This window comes from Lepisma saccharinum, chromosome 30, assembly GCF_977018435.1.
Source record: "Lepisma saccharinum chromosome 30, izLepSacc3.1, whole genome shotgun sequence".
Classification (NCBI taxonomy): domain Eukaryota; kingdom Metazoa; phylum Arthropoda; class Insecta; order Zygentoma; family Lepismatidae; genus Lepisma; species Lepisma saccharinum.
The window spans coordinates 34,208,834-34,225,382 of NC_139258.1; the positions used below are offsets into that span (position 1 = coordinate 34,208,834).

Consider the following 16,549-nt stretch of genomic DNA (forward strand, 5'->3'; position numbering starts at 1 on the left):
GACGGGATCGGGACGGTAATTTTTTTAAATCCCGACATTCGGGACTGAAAAATTTGCAATTTCCCGACCAAGTCGGAAAATTTTCTGGACGGGAAATGTTCGAAATTTCCCGAAGCACTGGAAATCTCGAATTTTACAAGTCATTTTCACTTTAAGTGATTGTTTTTGCATTTCTAGAATAAAAACTTACAACTTTCGATAAGTTCCAGAAACTTACAAGGCAGAAAACGTCGAGAATTAACGACTTTTTAAAGTAAAGAATCCAGCACACCCCTAATGAATAACGTTGAGTCGTTTACTGTTGATTATGTTATTTGAAGTCATACATGCTGCTGCTGTGAAGAGATAGATGTTGGTTGGTGATGCTGTATTTCCTGCATTCTTTAACAATTTTGGTCCCATTTTATTTCCCTTTTTTTGTTTTTGTATCACTTAACATTGAAAATATTCTTTCCGTTTCCGCGTTAGAATGCGGCAATGTTAGCACTATTTTCGCGAGAGTGGAAATGTTTTCAAAAAGGAACTTGCCTTGAAACTTTTTGGTAACCGATAACATGTTCCAAAATTCTGATGGAGATTTGTTAGTTAGTTCTTTTTTCTCCTCCTCGCTAAAGTATCCAGATAAACTAATTCATAAAATGTAATTTACCAAGATTGAAAAAAGTACCTACGTTTTCCCTCATTTGGCAAAATCTGTCCCTACGTTCCTACGTGGGCGAAATTTAGTGAAAAGTCCCTATGCGTAGGGACATGTCCCTACGGTTGGCATCACTGCCGACACGTGCAGTATGAAGCGCCCTCTCGCGGCTGACAACTCACCCAACCCCCGATAAGCTGCAGGCGCTGTCGCGACAACTGAGAATAAAGTAGCGATGTCTAATCTAAGATTAGATGTCAGAAATAAGGTGCCAGAAATATTTGTATTTGGGAGGACACCTTTTCCTGCATCCGTGCAACAAGGTACGTGCTTATTTCAATTGTAATTGTAACTGTAATTGTGAAAAGTGGAAACATTACAAAACAAGCGGTTTCTGTTACGGACTTCCTGAACGCAATTTGCTGGGACCTGTTGCATGAAGAGTCCGCGGAACGGCCGTCACTCTGGCGGTGAACGACTGAAATAACCTCCCTGTAGTAGACCTCATAAAAGGACTTAAGTTAAATGAGATGAAGACGACAATGTTTAGCTTAGATGTAAAAAGTATGTTCCCAAGCATCAAGAGGGAACACGTTTTGGACATTATTAAAAAGAGAATGGGAAAGGAAATTATAGGAGAATTGGATAGTGAAAGGGTAGTGAAGGCGCTGGAAACCATTTGGAATAACGGTTACAGTATAATGGGAGATAAAATAATGTTAATGAGTGAAGGACTGAATATAGGTTCTAGCCTAAGCCCAGCATTGGCTGAATTGGTTATGAATGAATGGGAAAAGAAAGTGATAGAAAAAGGAGGTGACAAAATAATTTTGTTTTGCAGATATGTGGACGATTGTTTTGGCATATGGAAGGGAACAAAGAGGCAGCTTGACATTTTTGCCAAAGAAATACAAGATGAAGAAAGAGGGATTTTATTGGAACTTGAAATAGAAGAAGAAGGCAAGTTAAGCTACCTTGATATATTGATGAAAAGGAAGAGAGGAGAAGAAATTGAAACCACTTGGCATCAGAAGAAGTGTGCAGCAGGGGTATTCTGCCACAAAAGAAGTGATGTAAGTGAGGTGACAAAAAGAAATTTCATAAAGAATATGGAGGACAGAATAACGAAAATATGCACGAAGGAATGTGAAAAAGAAGGCAAAATAAATAGCCTATGGAAACAGCTGGAAAAGAATGGCTATGAGAAGCAGGATAGACTGGACATAAACAGAAGAAGGAAGAAAAGAGGAAGGGGAGAATTGGAAGAGAAAGAAAAAGATGAAGAGAAAGAAAAAGAGAGGTGGTTTGGAATAAGGAGTATGGGGGAGACCACAGAAAAGATATGCAAAGTGCTTAGGAAAGTGGGCATTAAAACTTACAGGAAGGGAGGGAGAAGCATCTTAGGAATAGCGAAGAATGCAAACAAGAAAAAGGAAAACAGAGAAGAGGAAGAGGAAGGGATTATCTACGAAGTAAAATGTAAAGAATGTCAGAGTGTGTACATAGGAGAAACGAAAAAGAGACTGAAAGATAGGTTGAAACAACATAGGGATGATGTACGACTTAAGAGAGAGAGAAATGCGATATTTAAACACACGAGAGAAACAGGACATGACATAGAGTGGGATGAGGCTAAGCAGATAGGAAAGGAGAAGAGAATGTAGTGAGAAAATGGAAGGAAGCCAAGGAAATAGAGAAGAAAGGTGAAGAAGACACAATGAACTGGAATGGGGGACTGAAGTTAAACAAAGAATGGAAGAAAGTGTTAGAAAGAGTGGAAAGGACAAGAGAGAAAGAGGAGAGGAGAAGGAAGAAAATGAAGGAAAAAGAGCGTGATATATAAAGCCCAATCCACATCCTATATGAAAGTATATATTTTTCGCCTTTTAGGTGAAAGTATAGTGAAAGCCACCTGCTAGAAAGTTCCAAAACAACTTTCTATTAGTCCCGAGGGAGTAATGTTTTGTGTATATTGGTGTATTTGGTATCTTGTTACTTTTGTACTTGATACAGAGTCTGATGAAGACCTTGCTAGAAGGTTGAAACGTTACGTTTAGTTTATGTTTTTAATAAAATAAATTACTGCCTTGGTCAGCATATTTATATTTTTTCATAATAATGGAAAGAAGGCTTAATGGTGTTATAGTAGAAGGACAACGTGTTTTACCTCTTCAATATAGGCTCCCTTTACAGCATAGTTGCAGCCTCTTGTTATTGAAAAGAATTCAGTTCAATAGTGTTGTTGTAACCAATGAGTGATGAGCCATTGGTTGTTTTTTCAATGTCCACTTAGAAATAATCATTGTAATTCCTTATACAAAAGCCTTCATAGAGCAGGAGTTTTTAGTCCCACTTTCATTAACAACCCTCTTAAATCTTAACACTCTCATATAATTTGGACCCTCTGTAGTTATGCCCATAAACATCAATTCAAAATTTAAAAATACAAAATTTTATCTTTAGCAACAATTTGATCTAAATACAGTGAAGTGTAGTGATCTTTCGTATACAAGGGTCGTTCAAGGTTGACCGGGACTTTTATTTCTGCAGAGGAAATAGGTAGAGGAAGAAACACCAAACTATGTCAGTTTTTCAAAGTATTCTCCGTGCGCGCCAAGGCACCATTGCCATCGTTCTGGCAGCTCCCGAATTCCTTTGGCGTAGAAAGAGCTTGGTTGTTGTCGTAGCCACTGGAGGACATCGCTCCGCAGTGCTTCGTCTGTCATGAATTTCTTCCCTCCCAGATGGTCTTTAAGGGGTGCAAACAAATGATAATCACTGGGGGCTAAATCCGGACTGTAGGGGGGATGGGGAAGAACTTCCCAGTGCATGTCGGCCAGAGTTGTTGTTGTCACATTGGCCGTGTGAGGGCGGGCATTGTCATGGAGAAGAATGACATTTCCAGACAACATCCCAGGTCTTTTCTTGCGAATGGACTTTCGTACAGCACCACTCAACAATGTGGAGTAATACAGGGCATTAATCGTGCTCCCTTTGTCCAGAAAATCCACATGGATAACGCCCTTCATGTCCCAGAAGACACTTGCCATGATCTTTTCAGCGGACGGCTGCGTTTTGTTTTTCTTGGGGGGCGGGGAACCTTTATGCCGCCACTCCATGCTGCGTCTTTTGGTCTCTGGGGTTGAATTGTGCAACCATGTTTCATCACACGTGATGATGGATTGCAACAATTCATCACCTTCTGCTCGAAACCGATTCAGAAGCTGTTCACAGACCGTCCTGCGTGTCCACTTCTGATTGAATGTCAGCTGGCGGGGAACCCACCTTGCACAGATTTTGCGGAAGCGTAAGTGGTCGTGAATGATTGTCTCAACACTCCCGACACTGATATTCACCTCGGCAGCAATATCCCGTACTGTTACTCGCCGGTTCTCAAGAATCATTTGCTCAACAGGTGCGATATTCACTGGTGTGACTGCAGTCGGGCGAATGTGTCCATGTGCTTCATTTGTCACCAGCTCCCGTCCTTCGCGAAACTGCTCACACCATTCGTACACTCTTGTCCGCGACATCATTTGTTCACCATACTGTGCTTGCAATCGTCTGAAAATCTCAGCTGGTTTCACTTTCTCCTTCACAAGAAATTTGATTACACACCGCTGCTCCACAGCCACAGACACACTGCTTGACGCCATGTTCGCTGCAACTGCTGCGCATGCGCAAAATACGTCATGCCGGGCGCTAGTTACTCGCGAAGGAATACATTACGTCACCCGCACGTTTCATCATGATCCGGCTATTCATCGATTTTTTACGTACGAAAATCCCAGTCAACCTTGAACGACCCTTGTATTTTGCATAAAAGTAACAAGAATGAAGAGGAACATTAATAATCAGCCCCAGTGTCAGAGACTGCCTGCACTATGGCAGTAAGCGCCAACCAAAGAAGGAATAACAACCATTGCCTTCCACACAATACACAGATCTGTAACTAGGAGGGAAGGGCATTGCCTAGGGCTGTGAATGAACTAAAACAGAAAAAAAGTTGGCAGAGAATAAATGCCTTTCTCTCAACAGTCGTGCATTGTATCACCTTTATCTGTTGGTTGGTTGGTAAGTAAGAAGTAAGAAATCTGTCTACAATTTCTTCATCTTACCTTGACGAAATCTTCAAACCCAATGTTGCAGATAATTCTGCAACACAGAAGGTAAACAGAAGCATCCCAATAATAATTAAGAATAATACTGTTATCAGATCCCTCATATTATTTGGAGTTATGTCGCCATACCCTGTAGCAGAGAGTACAATTGCACCAAAATACAAGGCTAGCTCAAACACTATTTCATAGCATGGTGTTATTTCGTCAGCATCAACTTCCTTGTTCACCAGTACAGTATACCAACTGTCATACAAACACTGGCTGAAAATAGAAATAACAATAATAAATATATGTTCACTGAAATTAGTAAAAATGCAGAATGCTCAGTAAGCAATAAATACTAATTAGGGACTTATTTACTTCCAACCATTAAAGGAACGATATGATGGACTGACATTAAATTTTGACATTAAGATTTACCCATACAGATAACCAATATTCTAATGAACCTATATAAAAAAAATTGCAAATATTCAATAAAGTATATGACTAAATGACAGAATAGGTTTCACCTTAGGAAAAGGAACTTCATATCTGTGTATAATTCTGTTACAAAATCAGCATGTATGAATTATGACTTTATACTGGTATAAAATTTAACAAAATGGAAACTTTTTGCACTAACATACTTTGTAGATATATTAGGTCCACAAAATGATTGGCAGTTTTACTGATAAAATGATAGTCACAATGAGCCAATGTAACAAAACATATCAACAAAAAACACAAGTAAAACAAATAAGAATGTTTAACTGACATTTTTTCTTCAAAAACTTTCATGAGGCAAAATTATTGGTTTAAATTACATTAAAATCACATCATTGTAAAATCATTTAGCATTATGAAGGTTCATAAATAAAATTAAAATGTCCAAAAAGGAACCACTTAAAACATTCTTGTGTATTAATAGTGAATTAACTATTAGTGATATTAAAAAGCAATTCACACCATTATTAAGAAAACTAATTAACTATTAAATATATTGCATTTTTTTACAAGAGAAAGTTTTCTATTAGTTTCATGCCATCCAGAAATTATAGTTCTAAATACTATAAGAACATATGTAGTACAGCATTACATCAAGGGATCATTTACTGTTGTTTATCAGCAAATCAAGAACTGAATGAGGCAGAAAAAAAAATTGTGTACAGTGGAACCTCAATTTTACATTCTCCTGCATTAAAAATTCAATCTTCATGGTCCCAACAGAGCAATATGTTACAATATTTTCCCCAATTTTACATTCTCCCGTATTTTGAGTTTTTCCAACTTCGCCCCCTTAAAAAAATGTAAAATCGAGGTTCCACTGTAACATCAAGAGATATTATGCACTAATACTATTATACCGAAAAAGCTGCTTTAACATTAATATTCTAATTGCAAAGTAATAACCATTGTGCTTAAAAGTCAAAGAAAAAACTGGAAGTTATCCTGTTGTGCACTGTGATTAATAACAACTTTGTTCCAAATTAATCACAAAGTTCGGAGAAATATCAAGTTATTGCTCTCCAGTCTTGAAGTGAATAGAAATGTTGTTTCCGCAGTGAAACAAAGAACTAAAAAAATATTTTTTTTTTTACTTATTTGTGTCACATACCATTTATAATTGATTAATTGCTATGTTGGTCATGTTTCCCTCTCAGATTAATTGCAATGATGAGGGTGGATGATGACCTGATTAATCCTCCGTTAAGCATGTGGGGTACAGGTGTCCCCCATCGATATTCATTGTGAGATTGCAACACTGCACAAAGATGCTTTTGTCCCCCCCACCACACACTTAACCTCCGCACTCGAGGTTTGATACACTTCGTACTCGGCTCTGATTTGTCTAGGGGTTATCTTTCTTTGTACGACAATGCACGTGGGTTGCTACAAGTCAACAAAATTATATAATTAACAACACGAGACAACGGATAACCTTTACAAAACCTTTTTGATCAGGGGTTAAAATTACCTTGTCCAACATCTGTGAAATTAAAAACGGAAATTTTGGGTATTTTCTATAAGTTTAATTAACGTAAAATTTGAAGTATATACATGTCGTATCCGAATGTTAATTACCTAATTAATTAACATATTAATAAATATTTCAATAAGAAAAAAAACACTGTTGCCCTGACATGGGGACAGGGTAACAACGTTCTTTCTTTATCTTTGTTCTGAACTCAGCTGTGTTGTTCTGTTGCACTTTTAAGCCCCATAATATTATAAAGTTAAAGTCAGTCGCATGCTTGGGGAACTAAATATGTAACAAGAAAAATATCAAATCAAGAAAGACAGAGCACAGAACAGATTCAGATGTTATATGAAAGTGGGTTAGTGAGGATGGGGAGGAAAGACATGTAGGTGTGTGCGAGTGATGGAAGTAAACAGTTGTTACATATTTAGGCACGTGGGGGACAACTGTCTCCCAAGAATGCGACTGACGTTAACTTTCTAATATTACATCACTTACAAAGTGCAGCAGAAAATTGCAGCTGATCTTAAAAGCAAGGAAAGAACGTACAGCATGGATGTGCAGTATAATTCAAGATGTATTTCATACCTTAAATAAAGTTAAAGGGTTGAGGGGCAGGTGTACCCCACGTGCCTATGCATGTTACAGAAAATGACATGCTTTAATGCAGGGTTAACTACAGGGTGATTCAGAATTCCTATTACACACTTCTAGGGGTTGTAGAGAGGACTTAGTAGATCAAGTTTTGATAAGAAACTCATGTCCGGAAACGTACCGTTTTGGCACTACACAGATGACAAGATCACATAATTTCACATCTCCATCATCATCTAATCGGGCAACAATGGTATCTGATGGAGTGACAAGATGCGGAAAACACTCTGCATACAGAAGTTGTGCAGCTCTATCGTTACGTCCAGCTTCGCCGTAAATTAACAACATGTCTGTGTTCTCGGCAAACGTGTATTCAACCATACTGTACTGTCTTCCGCAACGACTGAATAGCAACTGACATGAAGGTCAAAGCACACCGGATTGTAAACAGAGGACGTTGGAAGCAGCACACATGGCATCAGGTGACTGAAGACGTCGCCCTCCGTTAATATGGATTGCCTACCATGAAGCGGGATATGTGAAATTATGTGATCTTGTCATCTGTGTAGTACCAAAATGGTACGTTTCCGGACATGGGTTCCTTATCAAAACTTGATCTACTAAGTCTCCTCTACAACACCTAGAAGTGTGGAATTATGAATCACCCTGTAGTTAATTGGACAAATACAATGACACATCCATATCTTACTTAGCCAGACCCTGTGGCCGAGTGGTTAGCACATTGCGCTGCGACGCCAAGGGTCCAGGGTTGGAATCCCGCTCGGGCTTGGTTGTATGTGAATGTCCATTCATCAATTTCATCATTTCATCACTCATCCCCATCTTTGCAAATTAGCCAAGAGGCACAAAACGCGAAGTAAAATAAACTAAATCAATCAATCAACCATATCTTACTTAGGATTAAGATTCCAGTAGCTCCAGCTTTGCAGTACAATACACTATCTCTTTGATACAGAAACTGGCAAAATACATATACGTATACATCTTTCATACTTTTCTGCCAATTGTAGCTAATTTGACAAGGCTGAATGGCAAATAGGTGAATTTGAAGGAGCAACTCTACCCAAGGAACACTCATCCCCAGGTCAGGACTCAATACAGATCTTTTGGTCATGATATTGTGAGTTGCTATTCAATGTGTTTGACCACATGTTTCAAATATGTATAATGCAAGCACAGAAATTATTATTATAGGAAAAGTTTAGTCTTCACTATCGTAACTGGGGGTTCTTGAAATAAATTGCGATCAAGTGTAATTTGTTTTATCAGTTTAAAAAGTGAGGAAAGCAGACATCTGTTCAATTTGGATAGTACAAAGGTAATTCCTGGTTAAGATTAAAGTAACTGTGTGTGTGAGGGGAGGTTACATGCAGGCAAGTGTGTATAGAGCTTAAAACTTGTTATTAAAATAGAATGTAGTTACTTACTCATAAAAGCAGGCTTGTGCATAAAATGTAGCTCCTGCAATGTATTCAATGATAAGCAGATATACAACGTATTTTATTCCTCTTACTATAAGAATATTAATTGTTGTACGGTATTCCAGATTTTTGAAATATACAGGTACCTGAAATTAAATTAAATGTATTTTAAATACTGTGATAAATAAACATAGTGGCTGCGGTGACTCAGTCGGTAACACGTCTGATTACCATGCTAAAGGTCCCGGGTTCGATCCCTGGCCGGTTCAAATTTGGGATCTTTTGAAACGTTGGAAGTGGCCCCGGCACCCACCCAGCGTCAAATGACATGGGTACCTGGGGAAAACCCTAGGGGGTAAAGGTGGTCAGGGGCGTGATGCTGATCACATCACCCCCACTCACGACCGGATCAAGAAAGTGTGGGGCCTTACCCCCACACCCCCTATACGCCTTCATGGCATGGTGCTAAGCACAGGGGAGCACTTTACTTTTTACTTTTTCTTTTGTGATAAATAAACATAGCAAAACCTCAGTTATTTTTACTGCAAAAGACCGTGTAAAAAACACATACATTCCTGGATTTTATATTTTACCACATTATACATTCAATCTTTAAATCTTTTTATGCAGGGAAGTGGACAAAAATGTGAAGGGTAATGCTGCCTACTTTCAGTCATCCATTATGACCCCCCTTTATGCACAGACATCCCTCCTTTGTATGGAGAGGATACTCAACAGGTGTACATTCATAGGACAAGGCCTCAAGTCATACTGACCGAACATTCCTTCACTTCTATTAGAAGATGGAGCGGGAAACAGGGACCCATGTTATCCCATTTCAGGACATTCTGGTTCCCTGTCAGTGTTATGGATTTCTGTGCATTCGGACTCTTGAAACGACATCTGAAACATCGCTGTTCATGCACACTCCCTGGTCTTTGGAAAGTCTGGAGAGAGAAATGGGATAGGATTCCCATGCACATTCTCCAACGTAGTTTGCTACAATGGAAACTCCGATGTAGGGTGAGAGTCCACAGTGTTGGTGGTTCGATAGAACACAACTGGTGGTGGCAGCATGGCATTTTATAATGATAGTATCCACAGAAAGTCATTGAAATATATCCTGAACAACCTTCTGTATATGACACAAAGGCCTAGCCATGGGTCAAATAACATACAATGGACATAAAAATGGACAGTATGATTATGAGGTCTTGATTTCTCAATGTCATGTAAAGTAATGGCATTAATAAATAGTATTTTATTTAAAAAAAAACAATTAATTTACATTCTAATTTTATGTGTTCCTATCTTGGCTTGATAAGTGCCGGGGTAGCTCAGTCGTTAGGGCATCTGACTACCATGCGAGAGATCCGAGTTCGATCCCCTGCAGGGAAGAACCGGGATTCTTTTCACCTGTAGAAGTGGCTCCGGCACCCATCCAGCATTGTATAAAGTGGGTACCTGGAGGAAACTCTGGGGGTATAGGTGGCCACCTTCGGCCGTGATCAAGAAAATGTGGGGCCCTAACTCCACACCCCTATATGCCTTCATGGCATGGTGCAAAGCACAGGGGAACACTTTACTTTTTCTTTATCTTGGCTTGATATCACCTTCAATTCAATACTTGTTAACACTAGTGCTTCTTGGGGAAAATAAAATTAATTGAAATATAATGCACAAAAATAAGAGAAAATATCAATTCAGTTTCAACATATTAAAAGAGTAACTAGTAACCCTGGAATTACTTCTGTAGTGGCACAATTGCTTGAAGGAATTGGCCTCTCAATATTGAAAGGAAGTTACTTTTTAACCTCACTGTATTTTCAAGTTTATATTCACATACACATTGATTTCTGTAGAAACATATTGGATGTATCCTACAATTTTATGTGTGTTCTAGTGATCTTTAATATAAGTCTACATTATAATTATAAATATATTACCTTCCATGCTTTAAAAAGCTTATTAAATGTTAGAAATGATATCCATCTCTCTCTATTTTCTAGAATCAAATTCAGGAAAAGATATTCTAAAGGTATCATTGCCATTATGTCTAACCAAAAGCCAACATGTCCAATTTTAAGCAGGGCTATTTCTTTCACTGTTGATAGAAAATCTGGAGGAAAACGCAACAAAAAATTAAAATACTTTCAAAGAAAACCTATACAAATAAAAAAAGTTGAGTTAGAAAATATGATATAGAAATAGGTTTCATTTTTGCAAATTATGTAAGGACAATAGTGTGAGTACACATTCACTATGTTTTTTTTAAATATTTATCTTAGTATTGTCACAGTTTACTGGGGATGGGGCGATATGAAATTTTGGCTGATACCAATAAAGCACCAATGTAAAATTTACCGGTATTCTACCGATCTGATATAAAATTCCGAATGGTCTTTGCATTAACATCCTTTATAATTGTGTGTTTCAAGGTTACTGTAGTGCAAAAGAAGATGCATATTTAGACATTTACTTTTTTTAAAAGTAGGACATGAAGATAATCCATAAGAATTATAATAAAATGGAAAAAAATTGCACTAAATTATAAGATATATCGGATTGGTAAAGTAATCGGTAATTTTACCGATACAACAATATGACCATACTGACCAATAACGATAGGGTACTGATTAATTTCTTGCATCCCTACAATTTACACTGCTACATAAACTACAACAACACACTTTATAAATCCATATGTAAAAATCCTCTTCAAATAACAGCTCACACTGACAAGTTTATAGATTTTAAATGCATTACTTACAGTTAACAATATGAATCTAAAATTACATACACAAATGTGGGTATAACATTTCTGGTACACACTATATTAAGCCTGTTGAGAAATTTGTGAAAACTGTGGTTTCATCAGGGTCTGAACTGTGTAACTCTACCAATGGAAGCACTCATGGGGTTGATTCCAATAATCAAAATATGTATCTAACTTTGAAAATTCTTATTAGAGAGGGCACATTGATATAGTTTGTACAAGTTTAATGTGGTATTCTGCTGTTTCTCTGAAAGTTAAGAAAAAAAAAATGAACGTGATAAATGCAGCTTTGAAAATCTGTTTTCTTGGCTGATGATGATGATTTGGTCATTATCAGTATATCCAGCTATCAGTAACAGTAGCAATCATCATCACTATCAGGATCAATTCAAATAAATTTTGAGTCAGTCCTAAGATACGTGTGATATGTACGAGGGATGATCGGTTTCTGACCATGTATACCCGAGAAGCGGACATTTAAAATGGCGACTCGTCTGGAAAATTAGTCAAGACTAGAAGTGAGGGAAGTGGTGTGGTTCCTGTGGGCCAAAAACACTACACCTGCTGGCATTCATAGGCAGATTGTGGAGGTGTATGGGGAGGGGGCAATTTCAAGGCAACATGTAGCGAAGTGGTGTCGTGCCTTCAAAGAAGGACGGACCAGTATTGTTAATGATAACACTGGACACAGCGGTAGACCCAGTACCTCAATCACCGACATGAACTGTGCTTGTGTGGATGAGTGTATTCGTGAGGACAGAAGAAGAATATTACGCTCAATATCAGCTGAGCTGGGACTACCATATGGTGTTGTGCAGAACATTGCGGTTAATGTCCTTAAGTATAGGAAAGTGTGCGCGAAATGGGTCACTATCCGAGAACCATAAGACCAACAGAATGGTGACGTCGCTGAATATCCTGCAGCATTACGTAGCAGAGGGGAACAATTTTCTTCACCGGGTAGTGACTGGTGATGAAACAATATTGCATCTGTTCACTCCATCAAGGAAACAGGCATCCATGGAATGGAAGCATGCATCTTCTCCACAGAAGAAGAAATTCAAAGTGGTTGCTTTGTCCAGGCAAGTTTGTGCACTGTACTCTGGAACGTATCAGTTGTACTACTGATCGAGTATTTGGAACAGGGAGAGACGGTGAATGCTGAAAGGTATTGCAGGACACTTCTAAAGTTGCGGGATGGCATCAGAAGAAAGCGTCCTGGTCTCCTTCACCGTGGTCTGATAATGCGAGACCCCATTCAGCACAAAAAACTGTTGAGTGTATTCAGAGTTTACGCTGGGAATGACTAGAGCACCTCCCCTACAGCCCTGACCTAGCCCCCAGTGCCTTTCACCTTTTCCCTGTTCTAAAGCAGAACATGGCTGGCCACCATTATCTGTCATGTGATGATGTCAAAACTGATTGGCTACGAGAACTTGTCGCAGATTTCTGTGCAACCGGTATGGAAAACCTCCTCTGCCGTTGTGACAAGTGCTTGAACAAAAAAAGTGATTACATCCAGGACTAGTGTTGAGTGCCCTCCATCATCAGGTGTGTTGATCTTCCAGCTATGTCTAACACATACGCCATAATAGGCTTTGTAACCTTTTTTTCCGATCATCCCTCGTATTTTGAGTACACCATCTGCAATCTCTACATTATGTTTCCCACAATTCTTTCTTATGTGTATTGCATTGCATCTCAATATCAGTACCCTGATTCCATGACTCCACTAGGCAGAAATCCAAATGATCTAATTTAACATTAAAAATACATGATATAATTTGACATTTATATGCCCCAGCACCCACCCAGCATCGAATAACATGGGTACCTGGGGGAAACCCTGGGGGGTAAAGGCAGTCAGGGGCGTGATGCTGATCACATCACCCTCACTCACGACCGGATCAAGAAAGTGTGGGGCGTTACTCCCACACCCCTATACGCCTTCATGGCATGGTGCTATGCACAGGGGAGCACTTTACTTTTTTTTTGTTGTTGTTGTTGTTGCTTGCTTGCTTTAATTGAACCTGCTCAATAAAGTTTAAGACTTTGAATGTATGAAATGATTAGCACCCTTTGCCCTTGGTACAAGCAGTCCTGGGTTTTGATTGTCAGTGGGAGCTCCAAAATTTTGGTACTAACCCAGGATCATGAGGACAATTGGGGAGCTACTTCAAAGCAATAGTAGGGACTCTGCTCTTCAGGGAACAGTGGTGATGCATTTCAATACCTCATATGACAGCCAATGAAAAGCTGCTTAACAGACCTTGACCCTCACTGAGCTGTTGCATCAACGAGTTAGTTTTCAACAATTTTTGAAAGGAGTTTGGTTGTCATTTTATATCAATTTTCAATATAATATTAACATTAACAAAGCAACAATTCTTACCTGTTTTAGTCTCAATAGCGGTTTGAATAGAAATTGAAAAATCCAATATATAAATCAAACTAATTAGCATATGTGGAAAGAGCATTGATTCAGGTAGATTTCGAATAAATGCAATGTAGTATGGATACACAAAGCACACAAATAACACCACAAAAAACACAAATGTCTCCCACACAACTATGAATTCAGAGTTGGGGTTGAAAATCCATGGCCAGTTAATTTCTACACAAACATCATCAGTTTTTAGTGCAACTGGCTGCAAAGATAAGATTTTATTAAATGTATATTAATAATATTGTATTGTGAATAAAGTTGCTGTACGAGGTGCATTCAAGTTATAACACCACCTTTTTTTTTTTTTTTTTTTTTTTTTTTTTTTTTTTTTTTTTTTTTTTGCAGGAATGGAAGCAGATAGAAACATGTGGTTTGTTGTACAATATGCGGGCACTCGTTGTCCATGTGTGACAGAGATGGCAGCACTGTACAGCACATAGAACTCTAGCGGCAGCGGCCAGAGTGAGGACTGTTTTGGATACTTAAAATGGCGACGTTTCCATTACAAGAGCAGCGTGTAATCATTCGTTTTCTCCATTTGCGTGGTGTGACACTGATTGAAATTCATCGCCAGTTGAGTGAGACCTATCACCGTAGTGCCCTTTAGAACGCAATGAGTAAGGATTACTCCATCGCTGTCCCAGAACATGGCCACCATCATTTTTTCAGCACTGGCGCTTACCCGAAATTTTTTTGGTGGCGGGGTGCTTCGTTTGAGGATTGAAAAATGCCATCCATGTCTCATCCATTGTCACAATCGATGAAAAGGAAGTACCATTCATGCCGTCATCATTACCTGGCAACATGTCACGCGTGCAGCCTTGTGGTCGTCCGTCAGCATTCGTGGCACCCACTTGGAGGACACTTTTCGCATTTTCAGGTCTTCATGCAGGATTGTGTGCACAGATCCCACGGAAATGCCAACTTTGGAGGCGATGTGTTCCACACTCATTCGGCGATCCTCCAAAACAACTTTCTCCACTCGCTCGATCATGTCGTCAGACCGGCTTGTGCGAGGCCGAGATTGTCTTGGTTTGTTGTCACACGACGTTCTGCCTTCTTTGAACTGTCGCACCCACGAACGCACATTAGACACATCCATGACACCATCACCACATGTCTCACTCAACTGGCAATGAATTTCAATCGGTGTCACGCCACGCAAATGGAGAAAACGAATGATTACACGCTGCTCTTGTAATGAAAACGTCGCCATTTTAAGTATCCAAAACAGAGTTCTCTCTGGCCGCTGCCGCTAGAGTTCTATGTGCTGTACATTGCTGCCATCTGTCACACATGGACAACGAGTGCCCGCGTATTGTACAACAAACCGCATGTTTCTATCTGCTTCCAGTCCTGCAAAAAAAAAATAGGTGTTATAACTTCAATGCACCTCGTACTATTACCAATATTATTGGTAAATAGCTAAAATACATCTGCATGAAGCTCTACAAATGCCTAAATTATAACAGAGTTGCAGGCAAACTGTCAATGACATAGGAACATCGGGAACAGGGGTAATTCTAACCTCCAAAATTTTGGGAAGGATATGCAGTCGCCCACAAACCCTTCAATCCAAATTGTACCCTGTCAAATAATTTGATAAATATGAGAGGCTGCCATTGAAATACTCATTGTAATAACACAGAATTTATTTTATCTTCATTCTATTCCTATCCAGACAAATTAAAACCATCAAACTTACTACAGGCTACTACATACATTGTAGTATTGAATTGCTTAGTGATCAGTATTCTTGAAAAATGTTCAAAGGTGGTGAGAATGGTGGAAAATGAGTGCAGGATGATAAACCATGCTATTTAGCATTAAATCTTAAGGTTGGAAGGTACACATTTTTGAACTTTAATTTGCAAGTTTGAATAGTGTATTTAGTGCGTTGAGAGGAACAATTGTGTGTTGTTCACAGAATGGCTCAACCACATAAGGAATGTGAAATTTGTACTTCCCAAAACAGAAATGTTCCTGTGTCACTGGGAATTGTGGTTCTGATTGTACCATAAGTATCACCCAATGTGTTTTGTTACATCATGCTAATTCATTGACAATCATTCACAGTCCTCTCCTGTCTTTTTATCAACTTTTTATTAACTTCGATATGTCATTGATTTTCAAAAACATGTGTACTTATATACTGATCAAATGCCAAATTTTACAATGTGGTAAATACTATACACCTTGGTGGCAATTGTAACAAATTAACAGCCTCATATATGAAAATAATACTTAACAGTGATAAACTTTCAAACAATTCATAATAACCATTAATCAATGGGAACAAGTATTTAATAACTGTTCCTTTTTAAAAAAATATCTAAATTATATTAACATTTTGTATTCTATAGTAACTCTAAATATAAATCTACACTATTTGAGTAACATGTTCCATGACTCTTAATGTCAATCATATACTGTACTGTAGTTCTAAAAATTTATGATCAGCAGACAAAATCAAATGTTTTTGTTTTGTTTGAAATCTATTCATATTTTTTTTTTTTAATTTTTAAAATATATTGTATTATTATTGTATTGCTTTTAGTTATATCTGCAAACCA

At 38.4% G+C, this 16,549-nt stretch overlaps 1 protein-coding gene across 3 annotated transcripts in view; it reads right to left on the bottom strand.

The window, feature by feature from the left end:
- LOC145981694 (uncharacterized) overlaps positions 1 to 16,549 on the bottom strand; it is a 159,008-nt gene that overhangs the window by 79,460 nt on the left and 62,999 nt on the right. For all 3 annotated transcript variants that reach the window (XM_083115092.1, XM_083115090.1, XM_083115091.1), the window contains exons 12-15: positions 13,923 to 14,178; positions 10,701 to 10,873; positions 8,761 to 8,900; positions 4,756 to 5,019 (exon numbers count right to left, since the gene is read on the bottom strand). In XM_083115092.1, the coding sequence (XP_082971218.1) occupies positions 4,756 to 5,019; positions 8,761 to 8,900; positions 10,701 to 10,873; positions 13,923 to 14,178 (833 nt within the window). The remainder of the gene's footprint in view (positions 1 to 4,755; positions 5,020 to 8,760; positions 8,901 to 10,700; positions 10,874 to 13,922; positions 14,179 to 16,549) is intronic.